The 23430-nt window shown below is 31.7% G+C and overlaps 2 protein-coding genes across 2 annotated transcripts; one reads left to right on the top strand and one right to left on the bottom strand.

Moving 5' to 3' along the window:
• Positions 1–918: 918 nt before the first annotated feature.
• HELRODRAFT_155669 (hypothetical protein) lies at positions 919–5587 on the top strand (the record flags this gene model as incomplete). The annotated part of the gene is made up of 9 exons (XM_009017218.1): positions 919–972; positions 1429–1584; positions 1685–1748; positions 1956–2107; positions 2558–2645; positions 3392–3507; positions 3910–4060; positions 4495–4616; positions 5507–5587. 9 exons carry the CDS (start codon positions 919–921, stop codon positions 5585–5587), a joined length of 984 nt encoding a protein of 327 aa, XP_009015466.1.
• Positions 5588–6177: 590 nt separating this feature from the next.
• HELRODRAFT_188261 (hypothetical protein) lies at positions 6178–17574 on the bottom strand (the record flags this gene model as incomplete). The annotated part of the gene is made up of 15 exons (XM_009017219.1): positions 6178–6590; positions 6795–6847; positions 7108–7208; positions 10561–10680; positions 11184–11246; positions 12024–13097; positions 13236–13362; positions 13520–13851; positions 14219–14608; positions 14725–14998; positions 16372–16551; positions 16732–16825; positions 16916–17007; positions 17115–17168; positions 17566–17574. The coding sequence occupies 15 exons, from the start codon at positions 17572–17574 to the stop codon at positions 6503–6505; spliced, it is 3051 nt and encodes a 1016-aa protein (XP_009015467.1). The 3' UTR covers positions 6178–6502.
• Positions 17575–23430: the final 5856 nt, after the last annotated feature.

The raw sequence follows: 23430 nt of genomic DNA on the forward strand, positions 1-23430 counted from the left end.
CAATTTTCTATATAGAAATTTTATGTTTGTTTATGAAAAAATTCTATAATGCTTACAAAAAGTGTTTATATGCTATTGATATATATATTTATGAAAAACAACCCCTTAATCATTTATTTTTATAACTAAAAGTGTTAACACATAGTATAATTGCAAATCATGAAAAATAACATAATATTATATAAATGTACTTACATTATCTGTATATAACAAAAAGCATAATACTTAAAACAGTAGGGCAAAAATGTAACTTACTGTTTACTATATTCAACAATTATTTTTAAAAAATGTCAAATATTTCTTTTAACTTTTATAAATTTTGTTAGTTATAGAGAAATTATTTTCGTTCTATGGAAACAGTTTTATACATAAAATTTCAAGGAACATAAAAAATTAGTTATATAAAGATTTTTGTTGTATAGAAGTTCGTTATAAGGAGGTTTAATTGTATTTCATTTTGTAATTACATATATTAATTAGAGGGTTTCATTGTGAGCAACGTGATCTTTTGAGTTAGCACTAATGACTTTGGTTTTTGAACTGGCAGTTTTTCTTGTTGGATTTTCAGTTCAGTGAATAAGTAAGGAAAGTTCAATATACTGGTGCTCACATTAATCGTGTCAATTTCAAGGGTTTCTGTAACAAAACTATAGCAACTGCTTTTATTTGTTTTAGAAATGTTAATTAAGTTGTAATAATAATAATAATATTATCATTATTATTACTGTTATTTTTATTGAATGCTATGTTCAATTTGTTTTTTGAATTTTTTTCACAATAATTTTCGATGCAGGCTTCCACCTTTTTCAAAACAAAAAGATGGAAAATGAAGAAGTTGAAGTTAAACACAAAATCCCTTATGATTCTAATAAAAAGAACAAAGATGAAACAAAAAACCTGCCACTTACAGTTTATAACATGACCTCAAAAGAGTTTTTTAATGACAAATTTGCTAGATTTTATTTGCACGAGGTAAATATTTTTTGGTTTTTCAAGTAGATTTGCTAATTTATAATAATAGATAATTAGATATATCTTGTGTTATTAATCGCTTGTATTTAGTAAAGGTTAATCTTTGATAATTCATCAATGGTTTATCTTTGATCATGGAAATTCACTGACAGTTTGCTTTGTTGCATAGTATCCTTGTTTAGAAGTTTGTAAGATGTCAAGTCAAAATATGTGTAATTTGTAGTTGCACATTTGTACAAACACATGAACATTCATGGTGTAATATATTCAATATATGGTACAATAGTGTAAAGTTTCATTGTTGAACTTAATTATTAAAGATAATTTGCTAATTTTTGTGAGCTATAAAACGAATCATTAAAACTTGGCTACACAATTTGACTAATTTTGTTTTAATTTTATAGTGTTCAACTGATAGAACAATGTTCATAACTGACCTCAATCAAATTTTGGAAGGTTCTTATAAAAGACCATTACCGAACTCAATCCTTCTTCATGTCGATGACGATGAACAAGCATTTGTTTAGAGACAAATATGTGCTCGACCTTGGATCAGGAACAGGCATTTTAAGTTTGTTTGCAGCTAAAGCAGGAGCCAAACATGTGTTTGCTGTGAGAACTTATCCTACAAAATTTTCACTTCAATTTAAACTATCATATATTGATATATTTTTTAATTTTTCATCTGTTTAAAGTTTTTTTTATACCGCAGGTGGAATGTTCACACATGGCTGAGCTATCGAAAGAAGTCATTAGAAAAAACAAAAAGGATAAAGGTTAATTTTTGTGACTCAACTTGATTTTGGTTGGTGAAATGAACGAGTTGCTAACTTTTAATAATGTTTATGAAAATTGTTTGCCATACTCTGTAATGGAGTTTTTTCCTACTTTTTTCTTATTACAACTTTTCAAAAGTGCCAATGAATTAATTTATTTTTTCAAAAATGTTTTTTAACGTGATTAAATTTGTTATCAATTTCAAGTTATAACGGTCATTCACGACAAGATTGAGAACATTTCAAAACTTCCTCTGGGCATCGACAAGGTTGACGTCATTGTATGCGACTGGCTCGGACACTGCCTTCTGCACGAATCCATGATACCGTCATTAATATATTCTCGGAATAAATGGTTGGTTAGTACATCCCTTGGCTTTATTATTTCCCCATCATTACTTATTTTATTTTATTTCTCACGTTTCTTCTTTCTTCTAAAAGGGTTCAATACTTATAAAATATGAAATAATCTTAATTAAGATTTGAAGTTGTTTGCATTGACAATGTTTTTACGACATAGTTACTTATTGCTTATCATGAAACTTTTTCATATAGTACTTATTTATGTATGTATCAAAAATGATAGTAGTTCATAATTTGTCACTTTCAGGTTGGTTGCTTGTGAGCTAATTAACGAACTATTTATGTAATTTAGATTTCATAAAAATAGTAATAACAACAACTATTATTTTATTAAACTTAATAATGATTATAGCAACAACAATAATAATAATAATTATATTAATAACAACAACTATAATAACCATTAGTTTTAACACCTGTTTTACTGATTCAAAAATTTCTTGAAGAAACCAGGCGGCTTGATCTTCCCCGACAAGTCATCATTGTACATATGTGCCATTGAAGATAACCAGTACAATGAAAACACTACGAATTGTATGTTCGATTGATTAACATTTCTATTTTAATTTCATCATCATTGCAGTTGCCCTTCTCTGGCTACATTTATAGCCAGGAAGTTAATTTTAAATGGGTTTTGTATATTCATCTGTTCCAATCTCATATCAGTTTGCCTTTTCTTTTTGTAATTTGCAGAAATAATCGTAGATTGCATTATGTCTTTGGTTTTAACTGTTAGTAAATAATATTAAATAACAGTAAATAACATATCAAACTGTAATACTGCGGAGTGTTCAACATAAATATGTGTGTTTTCAATGTTGAAATGTCCTTTTTCTTATTGCTTTCTTTGGAAAAAGTTGAGTTGTAGAGGTGGAATAATTTGAGGCTTACACAAGTTCATCTCTTACAAGTTCATCTCTTACAAGTTCATCTCTTACAAGTTCATCTCTTACAAGCTGAGCTCTCATGACCGTTGGAATTCTTAATTATGGATTTTTAATTCTAATTCAAAAACTTGGCAAATGTTAACATACTTTTTTCTACTTTATTGTTTACTACTCCATGCTCTTCAGTTTTGTTGTTTTATAACTTTTTCATTCATTTTTTAAATGTTGTACACAGCTAGTACCAACTGTAATTTGTTTATTTCTTCCTTAATTTCTATATTCATCCTGTCCGTTTGAGAAGCCAGATAGTGTTGAATTTGTTTCAGCTAGGCTCTGATGTTCACAAAATATAAATCAAGCGCTAAATAAATGCACAACACTTCACACAAACAGGGTGGAGGAATGTGTATGGATTTGATATGACGTGTATGCATGAAATCTCTCTGGCTGAGCCAACCATCAACTTCGTGGACCCAGACAAAGTCGTCACCAACGCTTGTCTTCTGCAGGTTTCATTTCAAAGATCCCATTAATAACTTTACTAGTCAGATGAAATGTAACAATTATTTCAAATAAACATTTTAAATGAGAGAATATGTGTATAGAAAGCAAAGTATTTGTCAATATTAGAAAAAATCTTAAAATAAAAATTTTAAGTACAAAAATAATTTGACACTGATTAATTCAAGTATTAATCTTTTGTTGCTCAAAATCTTGGTTCATCCTGTTATTATTTTTAAAAATTAGTTTTAATTTAACTGGGATTTGTGGCCCTGACATGCACATGGCATTACACATTGGACCTGCTCTGTAAATTATTACATCTTTATTATGCAAACAAATCAACGTTAATAACATTTAAGGTGTTTTAATCAAAATTAATAATGAATTTATAATGTGCATTGGAACAGGAGTTGGACATGGACACAATGAAAGCCAGTGACCTGAACTTTTCAGCCCCCTTCTACCTCAAGTGCCTGCAGTACGACAAGGTCCAGGCATTCCTCATCTACTTTGATGTCGAGTTTTCTAAATGCCACACTCCAATTGCTTTCTCCACAAGTAATATTTTCATTCATTCGCTTATCTACCTACACAGTCTAATTATTTCATAAACGTAGTTTTATTATTATAATACGACAAAATGTTTAACGAAGGGCAAATAAATGCTATTTTAAAATTGTTTTATTTTGAACCTGCGCCTAAAATTTAGATCATTGTAAGTGACATAATACTATACCGTGAACCTTGTAACTTTTAATATGTCTTATCTGTTCTTTATTTGGAAATATCTCTCGAAGTTGTCTTGAATATTGTTAGTTATTCTGCTGGTCATTGAAAAGAAATTTGATACCACATTTGTCTGGTTTCATTTGGCATAGTTGCAAATATCCGTTAGTCGTAATAGCTTTACTGTCTGAGAAGGTGCTTTTAAGAATGTATAAGTGGATATCAAAATAAATTATAACATCTTTGGTTGATAATAATGCACGTAGGTCCTGATTCACCTTACACACACTGGAAACAAACTATATTCTACTTGAAGAAGCCCCTCTCAGTTCAAGAGGGGGAAGAAATTCATGGAGTAGTCAGCATGAAACAGAATCCTCTTAACAAAGTTTGTAAAAATTAAAATCATCCGCCGTGTATATACCGATATTTAAATTAGTAAATGTTTATACATATAATAATATGTAGTTAATTAAATAAATTAATTCGCGCTTCTCGGCTGAGCGTTGATATTTACCTTAACAACCATAATATGCCGTTAAAAATTTTAAAAATCGCGTTTTATATTGTTTATAGTTAATAAAATATTATCTTAATTTGTAAATGATTAAGGAAATGATATTTATTATTTTAATATATATATATATATATATATATATATATAATATTCTATAAATTCTACCGAATGTTTGGCGTTATGTTTGTAGTTCGTTTTTTCAATTTTTCTCACTAAAGTTTTTTGGTGAAAGTTTAGTTTATTAAAATTCAAAATAAACTTATTTTCCGAATTCATGCTGCAAATAGGGCCATATTTCGATTCCGAATGAATCGTCATCAGTGCTTTTTGATGTTTATATAGGGAAATTGAAAAAACGAACTACAAACATATTAACGCCAAACATTCGGTAGAATTTATAGAATATTGTAAAAATTATGGTCTATTACCAACACACATATATACATATATTTGGTTCAGACCATCGTATATACATATAGTTACTAGGATAATGCGGTAATATTTGTTAATAAATAAATAAACACACACACACACACATATATATATATATATTGAGAAGAGACCATATTTACAGTATTGTATGAATTCTACCGAATTGTTGACATTTATCAATAATGCCAACGTGTGCAACTACCTGTTACGGGTCGACAAATTTTTACCTCTACATGCATGGTGTGCAGGCAAAGTGACTTCATCTCACATTTGAATGTATTGATAAGTTCACAATTTTTATTTTATAAATTTTCTACCCATCATCCCAGAATCTGCATATAACAATTGACGTCGAGTTTGCAGGACAATACTCTCTACTGACAGATACACTGCATTACAAAATGTCTTAGATTAATGTTTTATTTGCTTTATTAATTAAAAAATCTGTAATTTTAAATTCCAATGCAAATTCTGGGAGCGTAAAAGTTATACATCACCTTATATATTTTATTTTGTAACATCTACATTTCCAGCCCTTCGTAGACCAATTCATTATATATTGATGTTATTTGTTATGATATATACTGCTTGAATTTTAAATTATTTTTGTTTATTTTTTACATTAAAAAAACGTAAAAAAACGAAAATTATTGATAGTTTTGTTCTAATCGTTTTCATCTTTAAAAGAAATAATGTTGGGGACATTGAAAATACATTAATCCAACAAAATCTTCCAGAAGCACGATCGTCAAGGGGTAGCGGTACCATTTTGTTTTAAATACTAAACGTCGATTATTTTGATCCGCTCCTTGCATGAATTTCAGTACAGATGAAACCACATAATAAACATAATTATTATTTAAAGGTAGCCTGAGAGTAGACTTTTTATCAAAACATGACTTATGCTGTCGCCCTAAGTTCACCTTTGTGACTTCACTTTTCTTACACTAGACTTCTACCAAGAGATAAATAGATCAATTTTAGGATGTTTTTATTAGCATACTTCATTAATCAAAAAAATTCGTGTTAGTCACCTAAAATCAAATCTGATGGTAAATGCAATCAGCAAAACAAAAAAGTTAAAGCGTGCATGGAGTACCGCAAGCATCAGGTCGGCATATGTATCGAATGACGTACACATACATACACAATTTTGCGTTAAAATAAATTATGATCAACAAAATTTGAATTAAAAACCTAATGTATTAAAGTTCTTAACGACAATCAACATTTATCTTTGATATTACAATTAATACTACAGAACCAAATAAACGTTATCATTTAATAAAATTTTCGTAATGCATAATATATATATATATCAACTCCTATCTCCTGGTCGTTCTCCTGGCAGCCTTTTTGATGACCCTGTTGGATACGTTGGAGCTTGCTGATGCATTCAATGCTGTCCCCGCACTAAAAATTATCAACATTAAAATTATTTTAAACACTTTTTAAAAATAATCAACATTGAAATAACATAACGGGTCTTTATTTGGAAAAGATAAGCACAAAATGATATTAGTCGTTAAATAAAAACGCTTCTGAAAAATTCATTTTTAAACTAATATATTAATTTATAGCGTACACATTATATAGTTAAACGTGAGACTAACTAACTTGAATGATATGTTGCCAATGCTATTTGATCCAGTAAAGTTGAAGGTTGGTTGCTTAGTAGGAAGAATTTATGAATGAATCATAAAATTTGTATAAATTATAGTAGAATGATAAAATTCACGATATATGTTGTATTCATCTAATATATAAAACAAAATTCTCAATAAATTAGGAAAGCAACTAATTTGTAAAATAATTTATGGTAAGTAATCTGTATTAACGTGAAAAAAAGATTGATATCAGATCTGTTGGATCCAATTTGTTGATACTATTGATGTATTTCATCAGTGTAAATGTTCAAAACGTCACAAACCTCATTCCAGGCTGGCTGTAGTGGGGGCTGTCCAAATGTGAAGATGGCAGGCGGCTGTGGAGCAAACGCTGGTGCTTGCAATGATGATCCAAAGTTGAAGCCTTTAGAGCAAAAAATATTTTACCAAATTTAACAACTCATGGAAGTTAATTAATGATTTTATAAACCAGTTACTGCAAATTATGAACATCACTTCTTGGCATAGGCGCAATAAGAATGATGTTAAAGTTTCATGTTGGCTACCACATTTCAAATTAATTAATCATGAATCAAATAAATAACAACTATTTCATGAAGACTAGGGATGCACCGAAGTTCGGCCCCGGCTCCGGCCCCGGCCAAAATCCGGCTTTTTTTTCAAATCCGGTCGCCGGCCGGATTTAGGGCCGGATTTAAGCGTCTATCAACTTTTAAAAATGTTAGAAATAGAAAAAAAAATTTTATTGAATTCAATTAATTTTATGTCAATAAGTTAATGGCTAAAGCTAAGCTAAAGGCATACATGACACATAATAACAACATCACTAATTGTGAGGTGATCTGGACAATTTTCTTTATGCTATAACATGGGTTATGCATAAATTATAAGCTGATCTTTGTGTAAAAGAACTTGTGCACATGTATATACTATATATTGATAATTGCACATGACGGATCATATAGCTACATATATATATATATATATATATATATATATATATATATATATAAAGATATATATCTATATATCTATATATATTTAGAGAGAGAGAGAGAGAGAAAGAGAGATACATAAGCACAAAATTTAAGAACATGGTATGTTAAAGGTTAGGCTAGGTATACATAACACATAATTACAACATCACTAATTGTGCGGTTAGCTGGACAATTTTCTTTGTGCTTTAACTTGGGTTATGCAAATATGCATAAATTATAAGCTGATCTTTGTGTACAGAATTTGACGTATCACACAACTTATTCATATATTTGAATTAAATAACTATTTGCTTGGTGTTATTTTTTGATGTTCAACATGTAGATAACCGTAAATGTGAGTATTTTTTCTAACGTATGTAAAACGGTAACTAAAATCCGGCCCCGGCCGGTTTTTGAATTTCAAATCCGGCCAAGTCCGGCCCCAGCCGGATTTGAAAAACCTGAATCCGGTGCATCCCTAATGAAGACATTAAATGAATAATCAATTTTCAAGAAACTATCACAAAAAGAGCCTAAAACCCAAACATTTAAGACAAACAAGAATACAAAAAAATATTATGATCTAAGTTTTATAAACCGCTTGGTAGTAAGTTGTGGGCAACATAAATGTTACATCGTAAAATTAAAAACAGAAAATAATGCAAAATATTTATGAAAATGGTAACAAAACTGTCCAACCACAATTTCGTGATACAGTTTGCATCTCAATAGCATTAACAAGTAAGTGGTAATCCCAACAAGTAATTCCAATAAGGTCGTTTATAACCGTGAGAACACACCAACCCACCAACATATGCATGCAACAACATTTACACCTCAACAACACATACATTCTACAAGATACACATAATTGTATGTTTCATTCTAAACAAGCATTGTACATGATAACGAAATGGTATATTAATATGTCTTAAAAATTAAAAAACTAAGCAGCAAAAATGATAGGCACTGCTTATGTTCATCTATATATAAAACCATAAAACGCAACTTATCTAAAAAAAAGGCATTTGTTTTATAAGCAAAAAGCAAAGTAAGAAATTTTATATCATGCAAAATTCAAGTGCTAATAAATACACATATATTTATGTTTAATAACATTAAACATGGTTATGAAAATGCCATGTACATCAATCAGCTTATAAAGATGACTAGCTAGTCAACAATTATAATTATAAGTTATAATGATTAAGCCTTATAAATATTTTATTTAGGCTGGAGAATATATTTTAGCGATGAAATAAATATTGTTTTAAAGAAAAAGTTTGGATAAAAAGCAAGTTTTGAGCAGAATGATAAACATTCAATGTTTTCAGAGGAGCCAGATATCAATCAGTATCTCTTCCAAGGGAATTCAGGCTGTCTTCGTTCTATAAATGAAAAACTATTGAATCTGATGTCTGCTCGTTTGTCATTGTAATGTAGTCAGTATCTCATATTGCATCATAACTGCTACTAAAACATTCTAAATATAAATTAGATGTTCTGCTTAAATAAATATTACGCAGGTAACAAAATTATCACTGAATTCACTTCAGATGACAACATGAAAACTGATGTTGATGAAAACAGATGACAACATGAATAAAAGACTACTACTTTATACTTACACTCGTGATATTAATGCACAATTTGGAGATAATGTTTTCAAAACAGTTTTTAAAAATTCAATTCCACAAACAAAAAAGATATGAATGTTGTTGGAGAAAAATAAAAATAAATTTTTTCTGTATTCTTTCATTGATGTTCTATATATGCTCTTAATTTGATTCTAACAAATTAGATTTCTCTGCTGAAACGTTGGTTTATCCTAAAATATGAAATGAAAGTACTTAACGTCATTAAAACATTTTTACATTGAAAACATATTTTCATCTGCCGCAATCTAACACATCATCCTTACAAATAACTCAGGATGCGTTAAAATTCAATTAACTGAAAAACTATCGTAATAAAATGAATACATTTGAATATGCTTTGTAATAAAAAATTGAAAATCTAGCTAGCAATAAACATTTCACTAATTATCACACAATTTAATCCTACCTACCAAGATTAAATTTTAAACATATAATCCCTCAAACAATACTTTTTTACGAACTGAGAAATCTCCTTTTGATGAGAATACAGTAAAACATCTGTATGCAACTGCAAGCATTGCATTCAGTTTAGAAAACGGCCAATTTGGGGATGAGAAATTTTGTTTGGTATGCATATTTTGCTCAGTATATTGAAAAAAGGACACTTGCATGTGTCTCACAAGCCATCAATTATGCAATATAACAATATAGTATGTCACAAACTGTATATTGAATATCATTTCACATTTTTTCACATATATTTTATCTTGTGTAGGCATAAAAAAAAAATTATAGACAAAGTACAATTGGTTGAAATATTAGATTGGTATACAACCATTTAAAAATAGGTCATAACATCAGGCAGGCACATATTAAGTTCATATACTACTGAACTAGACTCAAGTAAAAATTTGGTTTCAACACGACTCAACGGTAATTTAATGTTTAAGAGGCATAAAATATATCCAATAAAATAGTAAAATTTATTCTTTTAAATGTTTACTCAAACAGTTGTTAAACGTGAAGACCTAAAGAGACACAAAAAATGATATTCATGGTAGTTTTGAAACAAAATCCACCACATTAATGACAAGTCAAATTAAACTAATTAAAACATTTTAACATTTAAACACCATACTGAAACACTCGTCATGTTTGCTTTACAAAGTTTAAAACATACCCGTGTTAGCAGAACTAATGTTGGAAGATCCAAAAATTGAGTTCTGCTGCTGTTGTTGTTGTAGTTGTTGGTTGTTGTTGTTGCTGCTGAGAGCAGAATCATTATCTGCCATCATATCATCTGATCAATAAAAAATAATTGCAAAACATCATGAAATAACAAAGTTGTAAACAATGGAAATTGTCGAGTGAATGCATGAAAAGTGGCTGGTCAACAAGACCATTTGTCATTAAGTTTTACTGGATTGAACAAATTCTTGGATCGATTATAAGTATCATTATTTGAAAAGCATCAAATTAAGAGAAATAAAATCTAGCTGACAGAATGCAATAACAAGAACAGAAGTTACAACTATTTATAATTTTTTTTCTGAATTATTATTTAATAACTAAAAGAATATCTTACAAAACGTGTCTGACCTAGTTAATCTCATAAAAAAAAAAACGACAAATGAGTTAAAATATCCAATCACTTTCAGAAGTCAACTTTGTTTAAATGGTCCAGCCACCGAATGGGATGACTTGACGGGACCTCATTGGCTAAGTGCCAATGGGGTCCCGTCAACCAGCTTCTACTGAATTTATGTACACCTTAGCAACTAAGACAAGAACAAATAAACAAACCACTGATGCTTTTCCTGTTTGTGCCAAAGAAAGTTGCCTGTGCTGCACCTCCTCCAAAAACACCTTATACAGTATTTTAATGTTTTTTCAATATCCTAATGTTATCCCAATATTTCAATGTTATTCCAATAAAAAAAATTGACAAGGTCACAAAAAAATTAAGAGAAATTATTAATTCAATTAATTCAAAAGAGATTCTAATTCTTTAGAAAAAACATAATGCACAAAAAAAAGAACTTATATGAGTGTGTCATGCATGTAAAGAAAAGAACAATGAATATGCAGTAAGTCAAAATCAAATATACACACACAAAAAATTATCATGAAATTAAATTTAAAATGGACTGATTGATGTGAAGATATCTTTGATATCAGATTTTAATCCTTACAACAATGTACTAAAATTAAAACGTTAAAGATCTATTTCACTCTTCCCAGGTTCAGAGGAACATGCACAAACATCATAAATGAATACGTGCTAAACTTTTCTGTCATATTCGAGCCAAACCTGGTCACTGCAACTATTGCCAAACAGCACCTGGCGACTTTAACCACTAGGCCATGATGCCACATTAGACTTAAACTTATATAGAAAAAACTTATTTCATATTTCAGAGAACTGAAGTATGAAATGAAAATAAAGGAAATAAAATTACAATGAATCATTATCTTATATAGTCTCTATTGTTTATTTATTTATTATTAGGTGAACCGTGAAATAGGTTTTTTGAAAAACATAGTTATTCAAGGATATCACATAGCTTAAAAAAACATAAAATTTAATATTATGTAAAAACCAGATTTCATTTAATAACAAAAAAAATGACATCTTTGACTGACTGTTGTTTGCGGCAGCATTAAAAGAGAAATTCGTTGTGTTTTCTTTAGATGTGAATACAAATGAAGTATTTTGGAGATGAGCGGGTGGAACTGTGTGCTGTGGTTGGTTGAAGAGTGATGCAGCATTCTGCTGTCCAAAGGTGAACACTGGTGTGGGCGCTGAGGAAGCAACTGCACTTGACGATAATTGACCAAAAGTGTTCTGTTGTGAATTTGCAAATGAACCAAAATTGAATTGGGGCTGCGCTTGTGATGATTGATTACTTCCAAATGCTAGAGAAGTTTTGTTGGAAGTGACTGTCGGTTGTGTTGAAAACGAAGATGTAACAAAAGATGGTGGCACAGTTGATAATGAGTTACCAAACTTGAAAATATTAGGCACAGCAGTTGTTACTATTGATGCAAAATTAGAAGATGAAGCTGAAGACGATGGCATTGCATTGCAATTGACGGCAAACAATGATTTAATAGCAATTGCGTCAGATTTTGTAGAATTGATGGAAAAGTTGCCAAAGACATTACTAGATGGTGCAGCTGTTGTTGTTGTCGTCAGTGAAGTCAAGTTGGACCCTGAAGAAACAAACAGCGGGAACGCTGTGGAACTTGTAGTGACCGTTGCAATGGAGCCAAACTTTTGAATTTCATTTTTAGCTTCAAAAGACAGAACACTGCCCCCTGAGACTGTGGTTGTGCTGGGTGGAGATACTAACGTTGGTGCTGATGAGGAGATAATGGCAGCCGAAGTTGTTGCAACGGTGTTTGTAAGGGGGAGAGATTGTAGAGCTGTAGATCCGAATTTAAAACCCCCAAAAATATTGTTGGTGGTTGAAGGCATGGACGTTAGTAAATTACTCGTCTGCTGGAAAGATGGTTTGAAACCACCAGTTATTTTGCTGGAGGTGACTTGATTAATTTCCTTATCTTTTACATTATTTACTAGATTGCTTCCAAAACTTGCAGGGTTGAATGGTGCAGAACCATCAACACCAAGATTTCCTTTGAATGAGAATCCTCCATTTGTGTTGATAGTTATTTGCTGTGTTTTGGCATCAGCTTGTGACACAAGTGAACCATCTGAAATATTAAACAACATAAAAGGTTAAAGTCAGACAAATACCTAGTCTGTTAGCATCTTAAAACAATGTATCACAAAATGTACTACTATTAACTGGTGAAATAAATGAAGCAATTCTCATCAACGTTGTTTCGCACCATTGTTTGACATTCCTGGCTTTCTGGACTCACACGCCAAACATGTCATGTCCGAACTTTTGTTTTTTACGTAACATTCCGCACAAATCCACATGTCACCAGGTTTTGTGGGCTGTATATTTGTCCCCTGTAAATTGAATATTACATATTCTTTTAAATATATTAAACATATTCTTTTAAATATATTAAACAGACATGTTGTTTCATCAAACTCATGTGAAAAAACCAAGTAACACTTGTGGCATAAAGATGGAAATTTTTTTAATAAAATCAAATCAACGCACATTCCAGTTTGAAGTTGTATTGAAAGTGGTAGGCAATGCAGGATTAGGAGTTGAAGTTGTTGATGTTGATGGGAGAAATGGTGATGTTGTTGATGTGAGAGATGTTGATGACGTGAGAGACGACGATGTTGTTGATGTGAGAGATGATGAAGATGTGAGAGACGATGATGGTGGCTTCTGCTCTCCACAACACAAACACACAAGGTCAGACAACTTGTTGGATACCATGCAAGTAGGACATGACCATTTGTCAGACGACAATGGTTTGAACAGCTCATTCAGAGGGATTGGTTTCAGTGGTGCTAAGGAAGATGGTGACACAACTGGTGGCACTGTTTTTAAAGCAAAATGTTCATGTTTGCAAATTAAAAACTGTCGTGAAACCTTAAATGTTTTTGATTTGATTTTTATTTATTTATTTATTCATTGCTTCAAAACAATTATAAAAGGTTAATTTATAGACAATAGTAATAGTATGTAACATGGTACCTTAATCTATGAAATGTTTAAAACCACCATGTTTATATCCAAAGAATGCCTATATATTTACAAATGTGTGCATGTACATAACTGGAATCATCCTTAAATGTTATCTCATCGCATCAAAATTTAAGTATTTTAAAACAAAACTACGTGCAAAAATAAAAAATGAAAAGTACAAGCACTTTAAAATATGACGTGAGTATTGAATTGACAAACCAAGTGTTGGCGCTGTACACAGTGCTGGGGAATTTGCTAGTAAAGTGGACTGAGGTTTAGCGGTTGCGCAGCATGAACATGCAGCCAAACTGTTGCTATTCAGTACAAAGCACATCGGGCATTTCCATTGGTCAGTTGGTGGCTTGAACATAACAGATAATGGAATACTATCCGTTGTTACGTTTTTGCTGATTGGAGATGAAAAAGATGGTGCACACGAGGAAGAAGATGATGTAGATGATGATGTAAATGATGATGATGATACAGATGATGTGAATAATGATGATGCAGAAGATGAAGATGTAGAAGATGACATGTTCGATGATGATTCAATTGGTTTTTCCTTTTCCATTTGATCTCCACTACTCTTCAATTCATCTTCTACGAACGCTACAAATAAACAAAAATATTCATCTCTAGTTTTAACTAATGAAATACTTCTGATGTTATTAGATGGTAACCATAATTTTAAAACTAAATTTTCAAAAGATAAAAATGGTACAAACCTTTCATGTTGATTTTTGGAGGTGTCTGCCTTGTAATGTGAGTACTTGTAGAAAGGTTGCAGAAATTAGAAGATTGAGAGAGGGGTTGTTTGAAAAAATCAGCCTGCGTGAATGTGCTAGGGCCTGGCAGACTATGTTGCAATGATGAAGAAGAGATTGCAAGAGGTGGCTTATCTTCTTGAGAATGACCAAGATGAGATGTTGAAGGCAGTGATGGAGGTGTATAAGATGTTGTTGAACCAACAAGGTTAGTGGGCTCGCTGAAATCAAATTTCTGTTGACAGATTTAATAATTGTGTTGAATTACATACAACTAAAAAACAAACTTATGATTATTTTCTAATGTCAGAAACTGAAAAATTAACTTGTGATGCTTCATAAAAATGTATTAAAGTTGTAATGGGTTAACATAGGCACGTTGGTTGGCTCATGCTTTCATTATAATTTGAAGTCTACGAGACATAAAAAAATAGCTCTTCAGGCCACACAAACTTGTTATCACTAAAAAAGTGACTTGTGTTTTCCCTCTAACATAAAAGATTGATAGAAAAGATTCTATAATCCAGAAAAATGGTTTATTGAAATTACATTAAATTAAGGCTAGGACTATGAAAGTTTTAGTTTAAAATTCAAAAAGTTCAGATAAAATTTTTATAATATAATAAATTTTTTAAAAATTTTGAGATGCTTTCACCATACAACAACTGTTAATTTGACAAGATAATTATAGTAAACAGTAAGCTAAGCTTAAAGAGGTAATGATTATGATCCAAACAAGAGTAAAATCAATTTAACTTAATATAGGCACAACATTTAAGTTTTAGAACACATTTTCAAAAGTTCTATCAATAAAAAAAACTAAAGAGGTCGCCGCTAAGTGTCTTAAAATCTTAAAAAGCTTGTGTTACCGAGCATTCACAAAACTTTCAAATAAGCTGCCGATGTGGTTAATATGCTTATTTTACTTCATTCATCCACTCTATTGTTCTAAACTCTATATCTGATTGTGATGAATTAAAGATGATCAGCATTTAATAACAAGTGTGCTGTGTTGCAGCATATAAACGTATCGTGTGGTGTATATGAGGTGCACAAAGATTTATAAAGCGATGCTTTAGAAGAAAAACTTCAAGGCCTAAAGTTTTATTAATGTAAAGCCTGCTAAAATGCCTACACATTTGTAACAAACAACGTTTACTTGGCTTAACTAGGTTTTGATAAAAAACATTTAGATGAAAATATTTTTAATTATTTTAGTATAATAATTAATGTTAAAACTTGCCTAAAGATATCTTGTAAATTTCAGCTCAATAAAAATTTAAAAGCTAGCATTTTAAAAATAAATTTAAATAGAGGTATAGCAAGATTAACATTGAATTGTTTACATTTATAAACAGCCAGATACTAAAGAAATTATTAGAAATGCTAAATACCTTTCATCAGGTAACATTGTATATTTTAAAAATTTACCCATTAACAAATAAGCTTGAAGTTTGTTTGCATTCAACATTTCATAAATTTGAAATTTATCTGGCCTGCAAAAAATATTTTCCAACCGGCAGGGCCACAGCCAATCCAAACCAGAGCTCTAACAGTTGTTTTTACAACAGTTTCAAGTTTGATTTAAAAAAACAAACAAATGTTAACCTTGTGTTTCAAATTATCTCCATTTTTATCATCTAAAATGATGTCAGGAGGGCTGAAGACAAAGCGTCTTGATTGTTGATCAAATGTCGACTTCTTGTCCACATTTGAAGTAGTTGAAGTTATCAACGGCTGCATCTTAACGGGTGGGAGTTTGATCCCAACTAGTGCATCATCAGACAGCTTCAAAAGTAATTACAATTGTTCATACAATGAGCAATTTCAAAAACTTCAAAATGAATAAAACTTCCTAAAACGGATGATTCATTTGCACACAATTTTATATTTAATTGGTCAGAAATTAGTCATAATTTAACTAAAGTAAAAAAATTTTCAGAGCTACTATCTGTAAAGAAAGTAAACCTTTGCGGTGTAACTATCCACACTGTCATTATTTAGAGGCCTGCTTGCAGCCTGATGATGTTTTTCTCTTTCATGCCTCATCTTTCCACCAGACCTTCAAAAGTATGTAGAGTTTAATAAAATATATTTTACATTAGAGTCACTTTATCAAGACACATGATGACATATTATACAAGTCACAAACTTTGAAGAGATGCATTGATCTGTCCCAAATTTTGTATTAGATCTAGTAGCAAGAATTACTGGCAATGGCTTGTTTTTGGCAGGAGGCCCTTTCTAAAATTCCAAAATTGTATTAAAAAAGTTTTACAATCGGCCAAATAAGTGAATAGATTTTAACTATCAGAAAGTAATATGACTAAAAGAAACAAAATAAAATTGACCTTTGATGGGAAGACAGGAGTGCCATGTACACTGTACTTCTTGCACAGTCCTGACTGTGTATTGTGACAAATTATCATTTAACATATTCAGGATTGTGCCATCACATGTGCTATATATGTGAAAACTTTTATGCCACTTTGAGCACTTTTAGAGCAAAAATGTACTTTGTCTTTCTCAATAAACAATCACAAAAAAGAGTTGCAGTTTGATTAAAAAAATTGGACTGTACTTTTCATGCACTCCCTAAAATCTACAATTTATCTTATGTTAGCTAATATTAAAGGGCATTCGTAGAAAAACTGTTTATCATTTTTAAAAATTGGTTATTCCAGTTCTATCAGTCTGCTATTTAAAATAAAATAACCCTCATAAATTATAGATTCTAATGAATTTTTCAGTTTTCAAATAACAGTCATTGTTTACATTTAAGTTATCTAAATGGTCAATCACTTGAGTCATTGTATTGTTAATAACTTAATAGTTATCTGAACTGTTAATAATTATTTAAATGTTTAATCACTTAAGTCATCATCTGAATTGAGATGCCACTAAAACTGATGACACCACATAAGAACTTTATATAAAAAAAAAGTAAAGAAAGTGGCTCTGCCGACAATGCTACTACACAAAATAAGATCCTTAGTGTTTTTTTGTTGTCTTTTAGTTATTTCGGTAAGATGGGTTAAATTTTAATGATTTTTTTAATATATATAATAAAACAACAACACACGTTTAGACGACATTTTCTCCGAGATCGGGGGTTGCCGTTTGGCTACCTATGATGAAACCGAAATACCCCTCGACGCCATTCACATCTGTCACTCGCCTCAGTATCACGCAACCCGGCTTTCACTTTGTCCTACTCCACCTGCTCTCTCCATCCCAGTCGCGGGTGACCTCTTCCTATCACTCCTTCAACCTCGAACTCCAACACTCGCCTAATCCCGACCCTTTCATCCCTTCTCAACACATGTCCATACCACCGCAATCTCGACCTCCTTATCAATGTCACAATGTCCTCATTCAGTCCCATCCTCGACATCTGTACTACTCCTCCTATCCTTCACTTTAACCCCACACATCATCCTCACCATAGCTCTTTCAGCCCTCTGCAGTACACTTTCCTCCTCTCTCCTCAACACCCAAGTTTCACCACCATATACCATCGCTGCTCTCACACAAGCTTTATTTACCCTCCCTTTCATTTTCACTGACCATTTCTTTCCACACAATACCCCACCAAGTTCCCTAAATTTCATCCATCCCACACGAACTCTAGTCGTAACAGCGTTCAAACATCCTCCATCCGCGTTCAGCTTAACCCCTAAATAAACAAAGCTTTCCACTCTTTCAATACCACCACTCAACCCCGTCCTTGAGTCCGTCCTATTAATCACACCATGAACACACTTTTTACATTTGAACGTGCCTTCCACCTTTTTCAGTGCCCCCCTCACACCACTACATCCCTTATGCACCCACTTCTGACATCCTATACACAATACCGAGTTAGCCTTCACTCTCCTGTCACATACGCCACAGGGGTCTATTTTACTTATCACTTGCTCCCCACCTTCCCCACTCACCATTACCTTCGTCTTACCAATATTAACTTTTAACCCTTTCTTTTCAATAACACTTTTCCATCTGTCAAATTTTAACTGCAATTCTTCCATGCTATCAGCCATCAAGACTAAATCATCTGCATACAAAATCTCAAATAACAACCCCTCCATTATGTTTCCACACACAACATCCATCACAATTGCAAACAAAAACGGTGATAGCACTGATCCTTGATGCACTCCTACCCTAACACTAAAAGCGTCCGACATCTCCCTTCTGACCCTCACCTTTGTCTTCGCCCTTTCATACAGCTGCATCACAGCTTTAACAAGTCTCTCATTCACTCCTTTCTTCCTCAGCGCCCATTCAATGACCTTCCTTGGTACTCGATCAAAAGCCTTTTCTAGATCCACAAAACACATGTACAATCTTCGTTTCTTCTTTCTATAATTCTCCTGCAACATTCTAACTATCCACCGTTCCCGTACCAGGCATAAACCCACACTGCATTTCATTAACTGTCACCATATTTCTCAACCTTCTCTCAGGCACCCTCTCCACTACCTTCATTCCATGCTCTAGCAATTTCACACCCCTATATGACCCACAATCTCTCACATCTCCTTTGCCCTTATACAACGGCACCAATACACTATGTCGCCAATCCTCAGGTATACCTTCATCATCCAACATACTGTTAGCAATTCTCATCATAACTTCAATTCCTATCACCCCACTCGCCTTTATATGTTCCGCCGCCACTTCCGAAACCCCTGTCGCCTTACCTAGTTTCATTTCTCTAACTGCTTTCTCTACTTCCTCCATTGTCACCTTCTCTATGGATCCGTGAGTGACCGCGGATTCCACATCTCCATCCCACTCATTCTCTTCATTCATCAATCTTTCCATATGGGCTTTCCACACCTGAGCTTTTTCTTTCTCATCTATGCACAACTTGCCAGATCCATCCCAAACATATCCATCCCCTATAACATCTTTCCTATCCCTCATTGACTGCTTTGCTACTTTGAACATTTTCCTCGAACTCACATCAAATTCCATTTCCCTCATTAACCTCTCTGATGCTTTCGTCATTGCAGTTGCCACTGCCCGTTTTGCAACCTTCTTACTTAGCCTTCCTGTACTCAAACTCCGCTTCTCCCGTCATGCCCCTTCTCCACACCCTAAACCTCTCCTTCTTAACCTCCAAAACCTTTCTTATATCTTCATCCCACCACCACGTTTCACGATGCCTACATTTTCCTTTTGTCCATCCACATACTTTATCTGCCATAGTCAACACACAGTCTCTATATCTCTCCCAAACATCTCCATCCTTACCACTCTCCCAACTTTCAGTCACCTTCACTTCAAATGCCTTCCTCATCTCTGCATCCTGTAACTTCCATGTCTTTCTCTTTGCCACAAACTTATCCTTCTTCCTTCTCCCCATTTTTTTTGATGCCATCACAACCATACTATGCTGCAACATACTAGATATCGGTAAATATATAAAATAAAAAAATAGTAATAATTTCTCTGACAAACTTTACAATTTTAGTTGAGGAAGTGCTCAAGTACTAAAGTTTCACTTATATGGTAAAGATGATTAAGTTTTTTTAATCACTTAAACAATATAGAAATAAAAAAAAAACTCACAAGGAAATTACTGTCATTCTCTGCAACCTTGAATGAAAAAAAAACGATTAGGTGTAATCAAAAACAACCCAGACAAAGGCATTCAAATTATTCTCATAACACATTATGAAGGATTCTTAAAAATATTAATTGAGGTGAACTACATGAAAGGCTCAATGTTTGAAGAGAACACTCAGTTCAATAATAAAAAAAACACGGTCCGTGGGTTGGTGTAATTTGAGTTAATTTTGGAAAACATTAAATAAAACTTTTACATATGTCAGAAGGGTTGCTTATTGGTCCAAGATATAATTCAAAAACATTATTTTTGTTAGTTCCACCAAAATCTAAACGACACAAACAGAAATAAATTGAATAATTTAATATAAATATCAGGAAAATAATATGAAATTTTCGAAAACATTAATAATGGTTTTACAAATCACTTTTGTTTTTGATTTATTGTTTTCAAAAATTTCATATTATTTTCCTGATATTTATATTAAATTATTCAATTTATTTCTGTTTGCGTCGTTTAGATTTTTTGAAATAATGCTAATATAATTTCGACTTAAACTGACGGATTTCAGTATTCCTTTAGAAAAGTAACCAAAAAAATAAAAAGTTTCAATGAGACAGCAACAACTAGCAGCAACGAGTTAATAAGGAAACACATTAACATCATTTTTAAACACGAAACCAATGTAGATAACCTACTAATAAAAAGGATGAAAATAAAGATGCATACATATAGGCCTATGAAATATTAACTAAAGATGAAATTAAAAGGAATAAAATTTTTGATGCTAAAATTGAGATAAGTGATGAAAGATGAAAATGAGTTTCCACCCAATATGGACAAGTGAAAGATATGACTGAACAGGTCAGTATTCCATGGACTTTTAACTCTACAAGGTCTTAGTGCGTGCTGTGAATAATTCAAAGATAAAGTATAAAAAAAATGTGTTGACGGTTAATTGATTGCTCGGTTGTTTCAACTGCCTTCATCCATCTACTCAAATTATGGCTAGAGTTTATATATACCCGTCCAAAAAATGGAGAAAAGCAACAAAATAGAAAAAGTTTCAATGAGACACCAACACAAACACCAACAAGTACACAAGAAACGAAGAAACACATTAAAAAAATTTTAAATAGGAAATTTTCTGCTTGTTTAGCACTCAGACGATCACATAAAATGATGTTATTGCATCTTCTCTTGAAAACATCAACAAATTAATGTAGACGAAATAAAAATCTCACCTGCTAATAAAAAGGATGAATGTAGTATACATATCGGCCGAAGAAAAACTAGATAAAGATGAAACTAAAAGAAATGAGAGTTGTTAGGCTAAAATTGATATAAGTGATGTTGATGAAACAGTTGAAACAGTTGAACAAGTGATAGGTATGGCTGAACAAATACCAGTAGAAGAATTTTCATATATATTTTATTTTAAGAACTAAATTTTGCTTAATAGTTCTGTTTGATTATGAAGGAAATTTTTTGCTATAACTTGGAGAATAAAAATTTTGATTTGATAACAGTATAACGATCAGTGGTGTACGGTAACGAAGTAAAAGTAACGAAATATTGTACAAAGTACTCATCTAGTACTTTATACTTGTAACAATGTAATAAAAAATAAAAAGTTCTTCAACTTGTAACAATGTAATATTTTCAATAAAACTTTTACTCGTTACTTTTTATTCTTAATTCGTTAAAAGTACAAACTTTGAATAATCATTTTTTCCCTGCGAGAAATTTTCTACAACGCATAAAAATTCACGATCTATATTTAAATTTGTTAAAATTAATTTATTGTTTATTTGTAGTCTTTGTTTGCTTTACTACAAGTCAGTATGGCAATAATGCTTTTATAAGTAAAACAAATAGCAATTTACGATTAGCCGAATCAATAATAAATATTCAACAGCTAACAGTTGGAATCCTTCCCGTAACTAAATTTAGAAACAGAAGAATCATCGATAATAATGACAGGTAAAAGTGTCTTATTGTACAATGTTGAAGATTAAATGATTAAATTAAATGATTCACTTTGAAGTATTCACTTAAAACAAACAAAGAACCAAGAAAGTAGAGACACATTATATCAAATCATCAATCAGATCACTTTTATTCAATCAAGCAAAACAAAAAAAGCATGAATGATTCGGAGACCAAAAAAATTAATTCTTGTGGACTTGGCCACCGTGCAACTCAAAATAGCTTCTCAATGATAACACAACGAGAATAAATTAGAATAAGAATAAAATAAATTATCAATAGGAGAGAAATGTATCAATGTTAATGAAATGTATACATACATATACACACACATATATATACATACATACACTTTTCGACTTGACAACATACATACATACATACATACACTTTTCGACTTGACAACAATCACCAATTGTTAAATTTTGTGATATTATTGATGCAAATGAAGCTGCTGAGCTATTTAGTAATGAATTAGTAAAAATTGCTGATGCCGTTGCACCGATTCATATGGTTGAAACAAAAATTGTGGCGACTGCACCTTGGTATGATGGTGAGTGTCGTAAGATAGGGCGTGATTGTCGAAGGGCAGAAAGAAAAAATATATTACATTATAGAATGGGGGACAAAAAATTGTGGGTTGAATCATTAAGGTTAAAAAACAACTATTTCAGGGAGAAAAAAGAAAATTATTGGAAAAAATTGGTTGATGAAAATGCTAATGATCCTAAAAAGTTATGGAGAATTTTAAATAAAATTTTATGTAAAGAGTCATCAAATGATTGTACTATGACCCATACAGCTAACGATTTTGTTGAATTTTTCATTAAAAAAATTGAAGGGATAAAAAACAATATATCTGTAGCTGGAGAGCCTACTATAAAGTGTAGGTCTAATGTTGACATAAAACTTTAAAATTTTCGCGGGTATCGCAGTCTGAAGTTAGAACCTTTGTAATTAGTTCTCCGTCAACCTCTTGTATGATTGATTGTATGCCTGCTAATATTTTTAAACAATATATAGATTATTTTTTGCCCTATTTTACGGAATTAATTAATCTGTGTCTGTCAACAGGTACATTTCCAGCTGTTTATAGGCATGCA

Source organism: Helobdella robusta (genome assembly GCF_000326865.2).
Source record: "Helobdella robusta unplaced genomic scaffold HELROscaffold_2, whole genome shotgun sequence".
In the NCBI taxonomy this organism is placed as follows: Eukaryota; Metazoa; Annelida; class Clitellata; order Rhynchobdellida; family Glossiphoniidae; genus Helobdella; species Helobdella robusta.